The sequence below is a fragment of the Mauremys mutica genome, chromosome 2, assembly GCF_020497125.1.
Source record: "Mauremys mutica isolate MM-2020 ecotype Southern chromosome 2, ASM2049712v1, whole genome shotgun sequence".
NCBI lineage: Eukaryota > Metazoa > Chordata > Testudines > Geoemydidae > Mauremys > Mauremys mutica.
The window spans coordinates 90,482,336-90,502,681 of NC_059073.1; the positions used below are offsets into that span (position 1 = coordinate 90,482,336).

The 20,346-nt window shown below is 38.1% G+C and overlaps 1 protein-coding gene across 9 annotated transcripts in view; it reads left to right on the forward strand.

Annotated features, from left to right (window-relative positions):
* The window catches only part of PTPRM (protein tyrosine phosphatase receptor type M), a 726,112-nt gene that overhangs the window by 698,457 nt on the left and 7,309 nt on the right, over positions 1 to 20,346 (forward strand). For all 9 annotated transcript variants that reach the window (XM_045005637.1, XM_045005638.1, XM_045005641.1 and 6 more), the window contains 9 exons: positions 72 to 188; positions 3,995 to 4,149; positions 4,450 to 4,585; positions 5,156 to 5,305; positions 5,828 to 6,001; positions 8,653 to 8,784; positions 13,567 to 13,692; positions 16,196 to 16,359; positions 19,136 to 19,271. In XM_045005637.1, the coding sequence (XP_044861572.1) occupies positions 72 to 188; positions 3,995 to 4,149; positions 4,450 to 4,585; positions 5,156 to 5,305; positions 5,828 to 6,001; positions 8,653 to 8,784; positions 13,567 to 13,692; positions 16,196 to 16,359; positions 19,136 to 19,271 (1,290 nt within the window). The remainder of the gene's footprint in view (positions 1 to 71; positions 189 to 3,994; positions 4,150 to 4,449; positions 4,586 to 5,155; positions 5,306 to 5,827; positions 6,002 to 8,652; positions 8,785 to 13,566; positions 13,693 to 16,195; positions 16,360 to 19,135; positions 19,272 to 20,346) is intronic.

Consider the following 20,346-nt stretch of genomic DNA (forward strand, 5'->3'; position numbering starts at 1 on the left):
ACTGCAAAAGGTACAGAACAGATTCAGATGCTGAAAAATATGAACCTTAAATTCTTTTGTATTTTTAAAAGGTCAAATGCTGCAAATACTGGCCAGATGACACAGAGATATATAAAGACATTAAAGTTACCCTAATAGAAACAGAGCTCCTGGCTGAATATGTGATTCGAACATTTGCAGTAGAAAAGGTAAGTTTGGAAAACTGTATTTTCTGAATATGTTGTTGTTTTCCCATACAAGTTAAATACATGTAATTTTTGTCACTTTGGAAAGATCCTAGAGTTCACTGGCTAACAGGCAGTCCATTTTTCATAGCAAATTACATTTGGGTAGTCTTCCAGTGCTCCTTTATGGAAGATTAGATTTTCCCCTTTCTTTAAATGCGGATCCCTTCTGCCTTGCCCTGGCCCAGACTTGAAATGGAAACAGAAATTCCATTCCCTTGGGGCAGTAACGGAGGAGAGGGCTCTGACCCACCCATCAATTAAACAGGACATTGATGTGGTTTTCCTGTCTTCTGTTCACCACAATCAAGCCAGTCTGTGTCAAAAATAAGTCTTTTCATATACTACTATTATTCAGATGTTTAGCATGATTATAACTGCTGTAGTCCACTGGTCCAATATATTTCCTGGTCCACAGCAGAATTCTTTTAGAATGAAGTAATTTTTTTAACAAGACTTTAAGCAGGGGAGGTCCTTTACAAGCACAGTTACAAATGGCATATTGTATTGTCTTTTAGTTGATTTGAATAATACCATTCATTTGGTTGACACTTAGTTAACAGGTACTGTATTAAAACCAGGTTGTTTCAGACAGTTTACAGCCTAGAGAGGCAACGTATAAAACTACCAATGGGTGTGCTGGAAGCAGTGACAAAAGCAGCCTGGTTCAATGCTAAGATTTAGCATGCATTCTGGGTGTGCCATGATTTTTGTTCACTCACTAGTGTGTCTTGAATATCAAATAACTGAAAATGACTTACGTATTCCTATTTGCCATGGCATCAATTTTCTTTAAACCAAGGTTTTAAAGGTGTTCCCGTCCAAGTTATTGAATCATCTAATCTCAGTTTGTGTTAGAGCATCTTGTCCATGATCTCACAATGCATGACAAAGGCAGATTCAGGAAGATGAGCAATGAATTTTTCCTATTACATTCTTCAGCCTAAATCGTTATATATACACCAGTCCAGCAAACAGAATCTAATATTAGCAATACTTTTTCCTCGGCTCATTCAAACCTGTTGGCTCCTACTATTTAGATATTTTTTAATAAACAGATGAGAAGGGGGTGGTTAGACTTTGAAGAAGATGGGGTTTGGGTGATTTGTATTCATCAGGTTCTAAGCTCATGCTTTGAAGTTAGCTTTTCACTTCTTAGTCAGGACTGTGAAAAAAAGACATGGAGGATTTTACAGTTACTCATGACCAAAAGCTCATGAATAAGTGAATTGAAACAGATAGGGATAAACAATCCTATTTTATTTCAAAAAAATTTCTCCATTTGAAAATACCTCATTTAAGACAGTTTTTTAACAATAGGCAGCTTTTCAATAAGCTGATAAAGCAGCTTCTGTGTGGTTCAGAAAGGAATATGTTTGTTTTTCCCCCCCTCTGTTGTTTATTTTTTTTAGTTTTCCTTATTGTGCAGAACAGTCAGGGCTACCCATATCCTCCACCATATACTCTTTCCTGAATTTAGATTGTATAAAATGTTTCTGACCTACTTAGTTATTCAGGTCATTTTTTCTGTATGCTCCTAAAAGAAAACTAAGGAGTTTATTTGTTGGGGAGCGAGTTGATTGATGCATTTTAAAAAAGAAATGACAGTTTAGTTAATTTCAAGGTGTGGTGGTTGTAATCCTGCTCCTGTGTAATTTAAGACTTAAAGAGACTTAGGCCCTGATCCTGCAAACACTTTCATATATGCTTAACTTTGCGCACATGAGTAGTTTTTCAGGAACCACTAGTCAATGGGACTACTCATGTGTAACAGTAAGCAGCTGAGTAAGTGTTTCAGGAGCAAAGCCTAAATTATTAACAGTCTAGGGATAGTTTATAATATGACAGACTTTTCATCCCTTTGATTTCAAAGAAAAGGTGAAAAATATTGTCTTTCCAAGCTGAGCATATGCTTTCATGATTCACACAGTTGTGATTCTGTTTTGGGTATAAAACCCAGTAGGGAGGCTACAGAGAGATGAAAATGGGTCTTTGTAAATACAATAAAAATAACTCATTATAGCAATATGCTATATGCAAAATCCTTTCTAAAATAGTGGAGCACTATCACAAATGGTAGACAAAAATTACCCTTGAAATATTTAAGTGTGAATCCATTGGGTGTATATAGCTCACATTTTGAAGGTACATAGTCATTTGCACTTGCCAGACAAGTAAGTGTGCTTGCAGACAGGCAATCACATGTACATCTACCTATTCTGCATGTGCAAATGGAGGTTTTGCATGTGTAATGGATGTACACTTAAATTTTGGAGGTGCAATTTAGGTGGTATGTTGACTAACAAATGTAAAATCCTTGTGTAGACAGGGCAATTTGTATTTTAACATATTAGGTGGTAGGGTATCAGCCTCCCTGTTAATGTGCGTGAAAATATAAATTGCCTTGTCTACATTAGAGTTTAAACATAGTTTTAAAACACATCTTTTTCCCAGTGAAGACATAGCCTAAAACAGAACACATTCAAATTTGGATATATTTTCCTAACCATTGCTTGTTCCTGTTGCAAACATACATGAACGTTAGGTAATCTCTCAAAATGATCCATTCTCTTTAATTTCCAAGTCTCTGTCTCCCTGATCTTGATCCTGCTCCCACTATTGCTATTAGCGTAAGGGGGAACAGGAATGGGCCCTCTGACACATTGCTTGTTTCCAACAGCCCCTTTGAGATACAGATGTCCTAAGTGTTGGAAATCCCTGCCCTGCTTCTTGCATACTATTAATAAAGCTAAATAACAACTTTATACTACTTCATTACCATGCAAATAGAGTTAGGCCTTTTATATGCAAAGTAGTTCAAGACAGAGAAATATAGCCTTAAGAAGAAGAAACACAGAATACCAGATATTAAAATCATCAATATTCATTCCACAGCTAACCTTTATATCTGTCTAAGTTGGACACTACCTGTCACAATATTGTTTGCTTTTGAAATGTATATGGTGGCCCCTGGTGTATAGGTTTGTAAAATACTATATTATACTGGCAAATACACAGGGCTGCAATTTTACAGAGGAAAAAATAGATTTAATAAAATCCATCTACTTAACTAGATGCCCTACTGGTTGATATTGTAAATGACAGTAGCATTTGGTTTCTCAGCAAATACAATTCCAATAGGCTCTCTGTAGGTATGTCACTATATGCATGTACTACAGGTGTTAAATTACTACGGGCTAAGTGGTGGTTAGCCCTTAAGTGGCTGAGCAGTGGAGGGGAGTAAAGAGCCTTCTCCCCATCTCCAGTGCTGCCCACATAAGGGCCACCCAAACTGCAACCTTTGTGGTTGGAGGAGCACACACAGGTGCTGCTACTACTGGGTTGCTTCTCTGGGAACAAGGAATGAGAGAAATGAACATCAGAAATTCTAGGGTGAAATCCTGACGTCACTGAAGTCAATGGGAGTTTGCCACATGATTTCTGTTCCTGGCTTTGTTGTTGATTTACTCCCTTAGCACTAAATTGTTAAAGCTGTTTAGGCGCCTAAAGATGCAGTTGGGCATTTAGTGGGATTTTCAAAAGCACCTGAGCAGGTTAGTATTAAACCAACCTATTTTATGCTAAGGTTTTGAATCCAGTTTAAAATCCATGCCTCATCTTGCCTTTTAAAGAACTCCAGTAGTTTTTTTTAAGCAAGGCCCAAGTTGTTAAACTCATGTTCAAACAAAGTCTCTCTCCTAATTTCTTCCCCATTTTCATTTCTACATTTTTTTTCTTCTTCTTCTTCTTGTTTGTTTGATTCTGGACAGAGAGGTGCTCATGAAATCCGAGAAATCAGGCAGTTTCACTTCACAGGCTGGCCAGACCATGGCGTACCTTACCATGCAACAGGACTGCTGGGATTTGTACGGCAGGTGAAGTCTAAGAGCCCACCTAATGCCGGCCCACTGGTTGTACACTGCAGGTAAACAGAATGAAAATGTCTGCTTTCCGTTTTCCCACTAAGACTCTGGGCCTCATTCCTCCCCCACTACGTTGTGTAATCACTCCATAAGTAATTGAAGCCATAGGAGCTACTCATAATAAAGGACTAAGTAAAAACATAAAAAATGGCAAAATCGAGCCTGAGTCTTGCAAACCCCCATACACAGAACTCTTGTTGACGTCAGTAGGTATCCCACACCTGAAGCACTTGCAGAATCAGACTCAAAACCTTATATTTTCTAAGAATTCATACAGCGTGGACTGTGCTCTTTTATTTTAGCGCTGGTGCTGGTAGAACTGGATGCTTCATTGTCATTGACATCATGCTAGATATGGCAGAAAGAGAAGGTGTCGTAGATATATACAACTGTGTCAGGGAGCTTCGATCTCGAAGAGTTAACATGGTGCAAACTGAGGTATTGGGATCTTTCTTTGACTGTTACTGTATCGTTTTCAGTGAAAGTACTGCTCTTTATAACATACGCTACCTGCCACAACACATGGAAAATACCTCATATGGTGCAGTGAGGAACAGCAAAGCCATTCAATATTTAAACAAACAAGCATATGGGTGGTACCTGATTGGATTCTGATTTTTGGACTGATAAATGCTTTTAAAAAGATAGTTTGGGGATATTGTTCAGTCAGAGCTAAGATCCACCACTTTGGGTCCCATTTATGAACAGAAGTGCCCGTGGAACTGTGCAAAAAGAAAAATGCAAGATGAGGCCACTATAAAAACCATTTGGGTTTTTTTTGGTGTACAGGTTGGTTGGCTTATTTATCATAACTGATTGGGCCCAACCCTTACACAGCCTTTTCTGTATATAATAGTATATTTCATGAACCACTTTTGCTCCCTATGGGTTCTACTCAGTGTACATTGATGTTAATGGGAGCTTTATAGATTATTTACTGTTTACTTGCGCACTAATACTTGAGGTGTGCTCTCTCTAAGTCAGTAATTATGTTGATTGCTTTACCAGGAGCAGTACGTATTTATCCACGATGCAATACTGGAAGCCTGTCTTTGTGGAGATACTTCTATTCCAGCTTCTCAAGTTAGGTCTGTGTACTATGAAATGAATAAACTGGATCCTCAGACTAACTCAAGTCAGATCAAAGAAGAATTTAGGGTAAGTCATGGACAGCACAACATGGATACATGCAATATGGCTCCTCATCCCATGCCCGTTGAAGTCAATGGAGACCCTCCTTTGATTTCAGTGGGGTTTGGATCAGGCCTATGAGAGAAGAACTACAAAACAGGGCAATAATATGTCACAAATTTCTGTTGAAATATGTAAAATAATAAAGATATAGATATAGGGCAGTTGTAAAGTTCTCTCTTTCCTCATAAACAGAGGTTGGAATCTTATGTGGTTTCCCTCCATGATCCTTGCTCCAGAATACAGGTAACCCTGCAACCATCTTTCACGTTCTTCCTTCATATGTGTTCATATTCAGCAATCCAAGGTTTTTGCTTCTGAACCCAGCTTTTCATTCGTTTGTTTGTTTTTCTTATGGTTTTTTTTACATTTGTAAATTCTCTTTGAAACTGTAGCCCGAGTTGATTTGAAATTCTACTATTTAACTATTTTAGGATTCGTTCACTGATGAGCTAACCTTGCTCGTGTCTTGTTTATTCTTTTTCATAGACTCTAAACATGGTGACTCCAACACTGCGTGTAGAAGATTGCAGTATAGCACTTTTGCCCCGTAATCATGAAAAGAATCGCTGTATGGATGTTCTGCCTCCAGATAGATGCCTGCCTTTCCTCATAACAATAGATGGGGAGAGCAGTAACTACATTAACGCCGCACTGATGGATGTAAGTCCAATTATATCATCAATAATAAAGCAGGAATAAACTCCAAACTGGAAAATCCTGGGAAGCGCAGTCAGCACCAGAGCACTCAAATCCTTCCACTTCCCTTTCGAAAAATGACACAAAATCTTTAAACCTCTGAGTACATTTAGGATCCCTCATATGTTATGTCACAGCCAAGGTTCCAAAACCACACAGAGAGAGCCAGACAGGGAGTACTGACAAATTAAAAATGTCTGCATTTCTCGCTAGCTCTTGAATTTTTAACCATCTGGCCTAAGAGAAAAAGAGTTACCTATTAAGTCACCAAGGCAGCTAAATGGGATAATAGGGTTTGCAGCAGTATTTTAGTTCCCTTTCATTTAATTTACGCAGTAATTAACAGAAAAAATAATTGCCTGTCAGCACAGATAGCACACAAGACATTACTCCAGTTATTCTATTTATATCTGTCTGAATGAACATTTCCTGTTCAGATGATGAAAAAATGAATATTTTTAAATGGAGTTATGGTAATTTTAATAGTGCTAATGGGATATCAGTAAAAAGACACTTAACTGTGTTTTACACTCTCTAGAGATTTATAGTATATCTCTGACATTTTAGAGCTGGAGTAATTAAAATTATGACACACACACATACAACAAGAAAATAGTGTTTAGGAAAGAATGAACACATTTCAAATACTCTTTCTGAAAAGTAAAGCTTCAGTAATAATAATAGTTTGCACTCATATAGGACTCTCCATCCAAGATCTCAAAGCATTTTACTAACGTTAGATAAGGCTCAAAGCGAGGTGGTGTTATCTTTTTTTCTATGAATAGGGAAACATGCAACAAAAGCTTAAATGGCTTCTCTAGGTTCACACAGTGTCCTGGGTCACACAGGAAGCCAGTGGCAAATCTCAGATTATAATATCTCCTGTCTTGCCATTATACCACATCCCATCATAGAGAGGTCAGTATTATTTTGTTTTGTAAATAAGTACTGATCAGAAAAGCAATATCTTTAAGGGGCTTAAAGTATTCCTTAGTATTAGCTTTTGCAGCTACTTATCTTATTATGAACTGTTTACCTTTGATATCAAATTGTTGGGCTGGATCCTCAGATGTACCTGAGCCATGCTTGGTGCTCCAGGGCAGGGGAGTTAGGTGGCTTTCTGCCACTTTTCCATCCTCCTAATCTTGGAGGCGGCCCATGCTTGGTTCAGCAACTCCATCTCCCGGCAAACATCTTAGAGCAGCCTCAGGACTCTTATAAACTGTGCTGACTGGTCTGGCCACCTCGGGGCTGATCCATTTCCCTAGAATCGATGGTGCACTGTGTGCTCCCCAGAATAGTCCCTACATTAGGGGCCAGGAGCAGGTGGTTTGCTCTTTCTCGTACCCCAGTCTCTACCAGCCAGTGGGCCAGGTGCTCAGTTGCTGTCTTCTCCCGTTGTATCAGTTGAGATGAAAATGCAGAACTGGGTGTCATCAATGTACTTAAAGGACCGTAACCCATGGCTCCTCATTAACTTCCCTGATGGCACCGTATGTGCCTTGAATAAGAGGGGTGAAATTTTGAATCCTGCATCACGCTACACAAGGGTGGGTTTGGTGAGCAGTTGCTCAATACAACCCTCTGGGACCTTTCAGCCAGGAAGGAATGGAGTCATTCAAGAGCAGCCCCCTCCAGTTCAGCACATGACTTCAGGCAAGTCAGCACCCTCTCATGATCATTGAAGGCAGCTGATTGATCTAATAGTTACAGCATGGATATCTAGTGATTATCGATTGCTAAGAAGAGATTACTGACCAAAGGAAAGAAGGAGGGCACGTCTGGCACCATATCCAAGTCTGTAACCAGAATGAAGAGCTAGATTCTGTGAGAGTCCTCTTGCCCCATTAACCTTCTCAATTACCCTAACAAAAAGGGAAGATTCAAACAGCTAGCCAGATTGCCAGTGTTGAGCCATAGTTTCTTGAGCACAGGATGAATACAAGCTTTCTTCAAAGCAGATAACACCATGCCCTTCTTAATGGAGACATTGACAATCCTCGACCAATAACAGACAAAGTACTTCCATTATGGCCTTCAGCACCAAAGAAAGGTCTGGTTCTAAATCATAGGTTGTGGATGAAAGTTCGTCCAGTGCTTCCAGTCAGTGACATGGGCCAGTGTTTAAAGAGAGAATGAACCTTGCATTTGCCCCTTAAAGATATTGCTTTGTTGCCAGTGAGACTAGAATGTGAGCAGTATTTCTTGAAACAATAACTAGGTATCACCTTACACAGGAATCACTCACATTAACAATCAAGTACAGTCAATTTAGATTAATCTGTCTGTCAACAACTCAAAACAAATCTATTGCTTGAGATGTTATGGGTGCTACATTGGAAGCAAGAATCTCTTTTTTTTCCCTTCTGTATGTCCATGGCATAACATTTTAAAAAATATAATCTGTTAAAGCCATTTTGCCTCCAGATGTAAAATTACAGTTTATTAGATTGCAAGCAAACATCTCAGGGAAGATCTGAAAACACTGTGTGAGTAATCTTCAAAATAACAATAATACTTATTTTCCTAGGGTTTGGGGCCATTACTGACATTTTGCTGGATGGATTTCTTCTCTTATCACTTTCATTTTATCATCTGTTGCTATTGTTTTGCAGAGCTATAAGCAACCCTCCGCTTTTATAGTTACCCAGCATCCTTTACCAAATACCGTCAAAGATTTCTGGAGGCTGGTCCTAGACTACCATTGCACATCAATCGTTATGCTGAATGATGTGGATCCAGCACAAGTAAGTCCTAGAAACTGCTCCAATCAATGTACTTTACAGAGTAATGATTGTGTTTAGGTAATACATGTGTGCTTCAAAACAGCATTAGGACATAATTAGGTTTATAAAACATAATTCACAAACACTAGAAATTGATTCATAGCTCGGGGATAAGCAAAGAGGAAGGAGGGAGGAATGAATGAGGCCGCCATAAGTTGATCCACCATAATGTGTAAACACACACACACCCCTAACTCCTTGGGAATTGGTAATAGGATGTGGAACCTTTCAGTTCTAGGACTTGGCTCAAAATTTAAAACAAGTTCGTAGTGGCCAAAAGTGAACAGAAATTCACAGCTTTCCCATGTTGCTTGCCTGAAATGAGTCTGTGGTCAGTCATTCCCATCACAAAAATCAGCATCACATTTGGCACAAATTTGATCTGTAAGTGGCAGCCTCAGTGGAGAGGACAAGAACTAAACAGGAATGGAGACTGGATTATCTTTTCTCCATAGAGGGGCTCTCTCCAGAACAGGGGTGAGGCAAATGTATGGGGCATTTTTAGTTAACTTACAGTATAGCTGCTCATTGTTTGTTAGAAAGATATATCTGTTCTTTTAAAAAGTGGAGAACTTGAGCTTTTCTGGGCTTCTGATACTGCAACTTTCTTAAGCACTGACTTTACCTTGTAACACCAGCATTAAACGGGAGCAATGCAGTGAACAGGACCCTACTCTATAAATGTTCTAAAATGCTTTTGATATTTGGTTAAAGTAAGGCCAAAATTAATGTGTTGTAATATGCTGCATGTGATATTTATTCCTGATGTGTTCAAGAATCTTTTTTTTTTTAACAAGTTTAAGTCATACACAGAAAAATGCTCACTTTTATTTCATGTTAACGTTAAGTTTTTGTTTTAAAAAACATAAAAGTTTTCAACCTGGGCTTTCAAAAAAGTGCCTATAAATTCCAAACACTGTCTTAAATACTGAATCCCTAACCACTCTTACCTGTCTAGAAATTAAAGACAAAACTTTTATTCATGAGTCTAAGGTTATTTTCAGCATGAATGAGGAAACGCTCTGGGGAGTCAGCCTTTTAGTAACTGCTACACCGAGTTTTTTAATATGTAGGCTGTGTTTTGAATGTATAATAGTGTTTGCCTATTTTAGGCATTTATTGGCCTTACTCACTATTAAAAGCTATTGGGATATATAATGTGTCAGGTAATACACCTACCTTTTCAATTCATTAAACTTTTTTCTCCAATGTAAGTGACAAGCATTTCATTAGGAATAAATCTCAAAACTCAAAAAGAAGGGAAAAGAGGGTTCAGTTTATTGAAAACCATGCGTTGTCATTCAGCTTTATTACTAATTATTATCATAATCATTATTTATGTATTTATTTCTATATAATGTATTTGCATATTACTGTAATACAGTACATCAGATGCTCTGTTAGAACATTAAATAACATAGGTAAGAGGAATCAATCCTGGTGCACTCCTGATTCTGCTGAAAACCAGTTTGTAGTACAGCAATTGACCCTCACATAGCTAAACGTACTGTGGTAGTTTGTCCACTAGGAACATTAAGTCCTCAGGCACCCCATACTGGTGTATCATTATTCACAGCGGTGACTGGTGCTCTGAGTCAAAACCAGCTACAAGGTCTATAAACACGACGTTAACTGTCTTTTGTTGCCCTAGTCATTTTTCAGTAACATTTCACAGAGCATATATAGCAGAGATTGTTAATTGACCAGTACGGAAACCACACTAGTTATCTGTCATTTTTGGTTTAAGGCATAATTTCAGTCTGTTTAGCAGTATGGTCATAAACACCTTCCCTGGCACTCACAGGAGCATTATTCCCCTATAATCTGAGCAAACTAATCACTCTCCCTTTTGGAAAAAAAGAGATGATACAGCCCCTCTTCCAATCCAAAACTGATTGAGGCCCAAGTAGGAGTTTCAAAATTTAGGATCTTGAATATGCAGATGATATTTCCGTACTTGAAATGACTACTGACCAACTACAGCTAATGCTGGAAGAGCTACAAAAAAATTGCAAAATCTATGGGACTTAAGATCAATGGATATAAAACCAAAGCTATGCATGCTTGCTGTAAAATGGAAGTGAATGGCCTGCTGATGCTGCATGTAGATGGCAATGACATTGAATGGGTGAATAAAGCAGCAAAGAATCCTGTGGCACCTTATAGACTAACAGACGTTTTGCAGCATGAGCTTTCGTGGGTGAATACCCACTTCTTCGGATGCAAGTGAATACCCACTTCTTCGGATGCAATGGGTGAATAGTTTGACCTATCTGGGTAGCTGGTTGCAGCAGGAGGTTCTACAACCAAAGAATTCACATGTCGAATTGATCTTGCATCAGTGGCATTTCAGAATCTTCAAAGGCCTCTGTGTGGCAGGATGTCTCTGTGACATCTAAGATATGAGTGTTCAACACGATCGTGATGACAACCCTGCTACGTGGAGCAGAATCATGGCCACTAAATAAAACATAGGAAAGGTAAATAAATAGTTTTTAGTGGCAAAAGTTATGGCACATTCTTAACATATGTTGAGATGGTTTTGTCACAAATGAAGAGATATTTAGATGAACTCAGGAAGTTGCAGTCTTGCCCCAGTTGAGAGCAACTGTGGTGGGGTCATGTCCAGCATGCAGAAGAAGGTATGCTTTTATAGAAGGTTTGTAGAGCTGAGGTCGAAGCAAGTAGACATGAGGCCAACCACAAATGAAGTTGGAAGATGGAATTTGGAGAGATATAAGAAGCCTAAATTTCCCCATACTGACTCTTGTCAAATGAAAATTTGCAAGGAACCATTCAAGATAGTCCATTTTATGAATGGCCATGGCTGCTACATTGTAGCCATGTGGATCTGCTGCAGCTGCTGTATAGATACACTACAGGTTAGGGAGAATTTCTTACTTTCCTGAGAAATCAAACCCTAAAAGCATCTACCCTAAAAAAGTTGATACCATCACATACATCCAACCCCTCACATCCACAAAAAAACCTTCAACCCAAATGTCCTACATACTTGAAAATCATGGTTTCCTACAACTGCTGTGCCAAACATCTTAGCCTTTATATGATTTTTAAGTATTTTTCAAAAAGCCATTGGAATGGTATTACTACATAATGGAAGGACCTACAGTGAGTTGTACAGCATGCTGGAAATCTACATTAGCTATCTGTATTCATTGTATTTTGTTACTCAATACAAATAAGTATATTTCATAATGAAAACATGATTAAGATTCAGAGCAGAGTCTAAAAGTAATTTGCTCATCAGTGTGAGCTGTGAATGTAGAGTGTTTTAAAAAAGAAAATACATTTTCCTAATTGGATTTTTTTGTTTTTAATTTGTTAAATTGAACTGATATGCAAATCAGACTTTGTCCTATTTTTACTCTGTTTTAAATGGCCACATTTTCCTAAAATGCAGTAATTGGTGAGTGGCTCTGTTGAGGGATGAGTGTTATAAGAAGTGCAAAACAACAGCTGTAGCATGTCTGATTTGTCAGCTCAGCTGTGGATCACCAGCAGTAGTACAGCAGAATGAAGACCACTGCTACTTTTTTGAATAAAATGAAGCTTTAAAATATGGGATCAATGCTCCTGCAAGCAAGCATAAGTTTGCTCATTCGCATAATTAATTTTGCTGTATGCCTGGCCATGAACTGCTATAGCTATCCCTGGTAGGTGAGGTAATATCTTTTATTGGACCAATTTCTGTTGGTGAAAGAAAATCTTTTGAGCTTATACAGAGCTCTTCTTCGGTAAGCTTGAAAACTTGTCTCTTTCCCCAACAGAAGTTGGTCCAATAAAAGATATCACCTTGTCTTTCTAATGTCCTGGGACCAACACAGCCACAACAGCACTGCAAACCTAAATATCCCAGAAAGTGAACACACTATATAGAGGGCAATTCTGAGAATCCCCATCAAAGTGTTGAATTAATCGTTAAAGTATTAGGGGTAGAAGACCAAGTGTCAGGTGATTCATTTCAGGATTAAGCCATAATTTTTTTATTGGACACTTAAATTGTTTAAAATACATATTAATATTCTTCCGTGATCTCTAGATATCCACCACTAACATATTTCTGGACATAAGTGAGTTCACAGTACATTTTGTACTGCAAAGTGGCATTCACAAATGTAAGACTTACTGGTCACTGAAAATTTCAAGCAATGCTGATTTTAGCCAGTTCACTGGTCTGGAGCTAAACTGAGAACAGAATTTAGGCACTGGAGTTTTGAGAATAGCTATACCTTTATAACAGCAATAACACATTCCGCTGTGGTTATGAACTGGTATCAACACACTTAGAACACTTTAAGATATCAGACCTTTGGTCCTGTGCTCGCAGCACACCCTAAATGTGATGTCCTTTAACAGCATCCCCACATCCAATCATATCTGAATGTTGAATTGATGTTGAGCGTCAAAAATGTGTAACTCCAAACACCAAAGAGTTAAGAATACAGCAATGAGCCATATGAGGTTCAGTCACTTAAGAATTTATTTGGTTAAATTTGTTCTGCAAAAGTAAAGTTGGAATACTGAAAAAACTGGTTCAGAGATTGGGAAACTACAATTTTATAATAATGTGTTAGAGAATTTTTGTAACACTTTAAAAAGACAAAAATATAAATGAAACGATCCATATTCAAAGACAAGAAAAATGCATTCTCCATGGATGTTACAAGATATCAATTGTTCTTATAAATAACTGTGCTTGTCTGTGATGTTGATCTCCTGTAGTTGTGTCCCCAGTACTGGCCAGAAAATGGGGTGCATCGACATGGTCCCATTCAGGTGGAATTTGTATCAGCTGATTTAGAAGAAGACATAATCAGCCGGATATTCCGAATTTATAATGCAGCAAGAGTAAGAACCTTATTCAGTTTCTCTCTTTTTTTTAATTTAATAATTTGGATTGATGGGGGGAAATGTTAACTAAGAAATCTTTCTTTCAAATATCCAGTTAGTTTTAATCAGGACTATATATTAATAAAATAAAATGTGTATAACTCAGTAAAATTGAAGGTAATGAGCAAACCTTACTGAGGTTATAAAAGTAAAAGTTAAACATGCAAAAGCACGTCACACTCTGAAGTCTGATTGAGAACAAGCTTATATATACACCTCTACCTTGATATAACGCTGTCCTTGGGAGCCAAAAAATCTTACCGCATTATAGGCGAAATCGTGTTATATTGAACTTGCTTTGATCCACCAGAGTGTGCAGCCCCGCCCCCCCGGAGCACTGCTTTACCGTGTTATATCCAATTTCGTGTTATATCAGGTGGCGTTATATCGAGGTAGTGGTGTATATGGTTCATACATAGAATCAGAATAAGGCCATGTACATGTAATCAGAATAAAGACATTTTTCTACCATATGCCTTTTTTATGTCTATTACATTCACATTAGAAGAATACAGCATTAAGATTGTACTGTTAAGCAGGATTTGCAGAAATTAATGTTACAGCAGTTAGCCCACATTGCGTATTTTGTTGAGCATATAATTCATAATATAATTATGTTTTAAAATACATTGTGTTAATTTATTGAATAAATGTAACAAAAAATAAAAACCAAAGGCTTTATGAGCAGCTTTTCTTTGATGCAAGAATCATGACCTAAATTTTCAAAAATGAGTTGTGATTTGGGGTACCTTAACTTTGAAGTTCCCAACTTGAAACATCTTAAAGGGATGTAATTGCCAGAAAGCACTGAGCACTTAACCCTGAAAAACAGGTTCTTTTAACGTATCTCAAGTTGGGCCCCCAAAACCCACTAGGTCATTTTTGAAAATGGAGGCCTTTAACATCTGCATTTTTTTACACTTGTACTTGAAGAATGCAGCCGTATCATAGTCTGCAATGAATGTCCTGGTGCTTTAAATAAAGAAAAAAACTAAATGCACCAATACCCACTTCTTTGAGAGATAGGCTTGTTTCTGGTAAATACTGTACCAGGATCTCTATGAGGTGCACACTCCTTTAAGTGCACCTTTTAATATATGTGCATTTCAAAGAAGGGAGCACTTTATAAAGATACTAATGTGGTGTGATTATGTATTGCACACATACCTCCTGAAGACAGCAGACATCCACCTAAGCCAGGTTGAGAGAGACCATGAAGCAGATCAGGCATTCCATCCCATCCATGCAGAGAGGGCAGTGAAATGGACTGGCACCTCCTCCCAAAACTGAGGAGACATTGGAAAGAATGGGCAGCACTCCCTAGTCAGTCTGTGAGGTCATGGATTGCACTGAGGACCAGTCCTCCCCAGAACAAGCAAAGACATGTCCTGGGACCTGCTCCCCCAACAAGAGAGGAAAGAGACAAAGAGGTACCTGGGGCCCTACTTCCCAGTCCAGGGAACCAGGGAATAAGCCTGCACTCCCCATTCTTTCAGGTTTCTAGGGCCTTGAAGTTCCCAGTGATTTTTGATGAGTAAAATCCAAGAACCCATGAAATGTTAATAGGATGTTTGATTTAATAATCACTGATCAATATTAATCCTATTTTGAGGGGAGGGGCAGTCAGAGGGAAAGGACCGGCCCGGGGTGCAATAGGTTCTAAATTTTGACAGAAAGCAGGCACATCCCATATAAGCCTTGAGTACAGGGGACTGGACTTGATGACCTATTGATGTCCCTTCCAGTACTATACTTCTGTGATTCTATGACAATCAAAATTTACTCTGCCTCAGCTCTGCTGTAGTCCCTTCTCGTGTTAATCTGATACCCTCTCTGTTACTACTGTGTAACAGCAATAACAACAACATTGTCATGTAAACACTTCTGGGTTTTTGTTCCATGCATTAATTGATATAGCAAAGCCACTCTTCAGAACTATTTATCTCAAGAGTTTGAGCATAGCCCAGTTAATAAAGTGCACTTTGATTTTTTTTTAAACAGAAGTTTGTTTTTTTCACTCCTGCTTTCCTCAAAATGGCTTGAAAGATTTTGCTCAAACTTTCTTTTTAAAATGAGAAAAACATGGGAAGTTTCTTCCAAAAAGCTGAAAATTATGAGCATGTGAAAAACCAGAGGTTATAATTGAAATTGTATTGTGACTTTCACTTTGCTATCAAGTGACTACTATAATATTAAATCATCATTTACTTGACTCTTGCAGCTGTACCATTGTTCTGCTCTAGTCTCTTTGTATATCCTGCTATTTAAAACATCTTGTGCTTAATAACTCTGTTGGAGATTAAAAGCCATAACTCTCAAGGGCAGTTGAAATTACTTTAGTAATTTGTAAGCAGTGATGTCCTTTAACAACTTTGATGAGAATGTTTAAATTGTATGCCATTTGAGTATAGTGTAAATAATGCCTTTGCTTTTTTCTTGCTTGTTGTTCGAATCTTTGCAGCCCCAAGATGGGTATCGAATGGTGCAACAGTTTCAGTTCCTGGGATGGCCCATGTACAGAGATACTCCAGTGTCCAAACGTTCTTTCTTGAAACAAATACGTCAGGTGGAGAAATGGCAGGAAGAATACAATGGAGGAGAAGGACGTACAGTTGTACATTGTTTGTAAGTATTTGAAGGTAAATGTTCATAGGCATGATCAAATATAGTATTTAATAGTGCTTTATATTCAGCTATTTTTAATCTTCAAGAGAATCTCTTTCTGGAAACCCTATTATTTCTACAGCTATTCTAATCAGAGTACTTCATTGGAAATAATAAACCTTAATAATTACCAGAGTGCAGACTAGTTAGCTAGCGGGTCTTTCAAACCAGCACTCACAAATGGTTGATTTTCAAAGGAAGCTACGAAATCGCACATCTGTCACATCCAGGCAGTATGAAAAGAATGCTCTCTGCCGCCAAAACATTGGCTGATATTGTGGGACTCTTTGAGAATTTTCATTAAACTAAAGTCATTTAAAAGGATTATGTCAGAGCTTTTTTCTTTTCTCTGCTGCCTGGAAGTGACGCGTGCGTGATGTGGTACAACTATTTAATATCATCAGCAACAATAGCGATAACAGTAATTTGCACTTCAAAAGGGCCTTTCAGCTGAGGATCTCAAAACATTAATTAGTTAAACCACACAATACTCCTTTGATGTCAGTATCATTATCCCCATTCTACAGATGGGGAAACTAAAGCACAAAAAGATTGAGTGACTTGTGCAAGGTCAGTGTTTAAGTGGGCAATAGTAGTAAACTTGCAGTTTTCATCTATAGTTACTAATTTGTATATCATATAAACAGAACGGTCAGAAAGTTATTTTCTAATTTAGGCCCCAATTCATGAAAGCACTTAAGAGTGTGCGTAATTTCATCACTAATCAGGGCAGAACTTCAACAAATGCTTAATTGAACAGGAACAAGGGGGTAGTATGAATATTTACTGTACTTCGAGTTTTAAAGGATTTGCATGAAGGTAAGAGGCATCCTTGTAATTTATCCCATAATTTGGAATTGAATTACACGGCACTTCGTTGAAAAACGGTGGAAGCTCATGAAGGTTTATCATTTGTGGGAAGTTGGGGTTTCCATTCATGTTCTTTGGGAGAAATCTGAATGCCTCTTGCCTGAGGACCTTGTATACATGCACGAGGACCTCAAGTTTACACTGCTCCATGTGGAGGTACAAGTTCTTAATCTGCCCACTATTCCTCTCTTAGGACTTAGAACCTGCCATGTGCTGTTTTCCCTCAGCTCCCACAGAGGACTGAGTTCTCATTAATTGAGGCTGCAATTCAGGAAAGCATTCCTGTTCAATTAAGCATTTGTTGAAGTTCTGCCCTGATTAGTGATGAAATTACGCACACTCTTAAGTGCTTTCATGAACTGGGGCCTAAATTAGAAAATAACTTTCTGACCGTTCTGTTTATATGATATACAAATTAGTAACTATAGATGAAAACTGCAAGTTTACTACTATTGCCCACTTAAACACTGACCTTGCACAAGTCACTCAATCTTTTTGTGCTTTAGTTTCCCCATCTGTAGAATGGGGATAATGATACTGACATCAAAGGAGTATTGTGTGGTTTAACTAATTAATGTTTTGAGATCCTCAGCTGAAAGGCCCTTTTGAAGTGCAAATTACTGTTATCGCTATTGTTGCTGATGATATTAAATAGTTGTACCACATCACGCACGCGTCACTTCCAGGCAGCAGAGAAAAGAAAAAAGCTCTGACATAATCCTTTTAAATGACTTTAGTTTAATGAAAATTCTCAAAGAGTCCCACAATATCAGCCAATGTTTTGGCGGCAGAGAGCATTCTTTTCATACTGCCTGGATGTGACAGATGTGCGATTTCGTAGCTTCCTTTGAAAATCAACCATTTGTGAGTGCTGGTTTGAAAGACCCGCTAGCTAACTAGTCTGCACTCTGGTAATTATTAAGGTTTATTATTTCCAATGAAGTACTCTGGTTAGAATAGCTGTAGAAATAATAGGGTTTCCAGAAAGAGATTCTCTTGAAGATTAAAAATAGCTGAATATAAAGCACTATTAAATACTATATTTGATCATGCCTATGAACATTTATGCCTGGCTTCTAGTCAGCAAGTCAGTGTGGGTTCTCATCTTCTGAAACTATGGATGATGGGGGAACGTACAGTTGTAAAAACACTCCTTCCCATGCAGTGAATGTAATGCCTGTTCCTAATGCCACAAGGTACAGGTAAAATGTAGTGGGATATTGCAGCACCACCTAATGGCTATGTTAAGAGTACAGCTATCAAAACAAATTATAAGACAACTTGGGCAAGGCTTTTACTGTTACCTAGGAACCTGTGAGTCTAGAAATAAGGCACCATAACCTAGAATAGAAAAACTTGTAACCAGCTCAAAACCAAATTCCAAAATCTGTTTAATGTTTTTGCATTTCTGAGTCTGAGTCTCATTACACTAAGGTTGATGTGTAAGTGTAATGGGGTCTCAGACTGAACAGAAATGTAATTTACTGCACTTTAAGACTCCTTTGCAATGCCAGAGCAAGGGAATGGAGCTAGTGTGAATGAGAATCAGGCCCCTCTGTCTCGATTCAGTTTTCCAAATAGGTACTTTGTTCTTCAGATTTATGAATTAATAGAAAAGACTAGTGCAAAATTGAAACACTCTGTTACCCTCAGGCTTCCAAGCTGATGGATTCTGTAGCATACATGTTGGATAATTCAGCCTATTCACTTTAATTAGAAATTGCATCCTTCTTAGAGTTCAGAGGCATTAATAGCCATTGGTTCACCAGTATTTGCATCGCATGTCTCGTAGAACATTCAGACACAGTATGAGAACTAGTAACATACAGTCATGAGTAATGGAGCCATTTTATCACTTTTATTGTAGAAACGGAGGTGGCCGCAGTGGGACATTTTGTGCAATCAGCATTGTTTGTGAAATGCTTCGGCACCAGAGGGCAGTTGATGTATTCCATGCTGTGAAGACACTGAGAAATAATAAGCCTAACATGGTGGACCTTCTGGTATGAGCTTTTTTAACTGCACCACTAAATAGAAACTGTTTCCTTTTATCATAAAACTTGGGGAAATTTCCAAGATTTTCAGTGGGAGTTGTTGAGAAAGCATACAAGTTGTTTTCAAAGGAAATAATGAAATCATTTCACTTGTAAGAGTATTTTTACACTGCTTTCTTCCCAAGAAGACTTTATCTCTGTTCATTTCAATTTTTGAAATAGTTTAAAACTTTCAACAGAACATCTTTATTAATTTGCCTTTCTAGCAATGTGATCCATGTGGAGAGCAGTCATCGCACAGCAGAAATAATAATAATGTAAAATGAAATGCCAGATTTTCAGATTATATATTTTATAAATAGCTTAATCGCCTAATAGTTATCAAAGCCGTGAATTTCAGTTTGACATCCAGAATATTGCATTTAATTATGGTTGCTCTACCTCATAGAGAGATTAAAGGAGTTCAGAAACAAGGGGCCATGTGCAATTATTTTCTTATAGAGTGTTTTATTGAATCTTTTAGATGTAGAATTGCAGAAACACTAGCGGCTATGACACAAGAGCTGTAGGCCAGCTTAAATCAGCAGGCTGTTATGTTCTGCTTTGTAGTTCTGTACTGGGAGAAGGATGTACAGTTCCACCCAAATCAATGTGATGCTCTCAGGACCTTCAAAACCTATGTAGAAACAGGATATTGAATTAAGGGGGACAGTGCCACTGTACTTTATGGCGAGGTGCCTTAAAAGCACTGCTTTTAGAAACTGGCTTTTTGAAAACAGATTTGCTTCAATGACAGATGTAGTATTTGTATAACTTCAGGAATCATAACCCAGTATGAATTAACAGTGTGAACTCTGGACAATAGGGGATTGGTTAATTGGGACTGAACTGTGTTCGGGCTAGGGTGACCAGATGTCCCATTTTTATTGGGAAAGTCCCGATTTTTGGGTCTTTTTCTTATATAAGCTCCTATTAACCCCACCCCCTGTCCCGATTTTTCACAGTTGCTGTCTGGTCACCCTAGTTTGGGCATCTTTTATACCCCAAAAACCCAAGGAAGAGGCAGGAAGATCCCACAAAACTG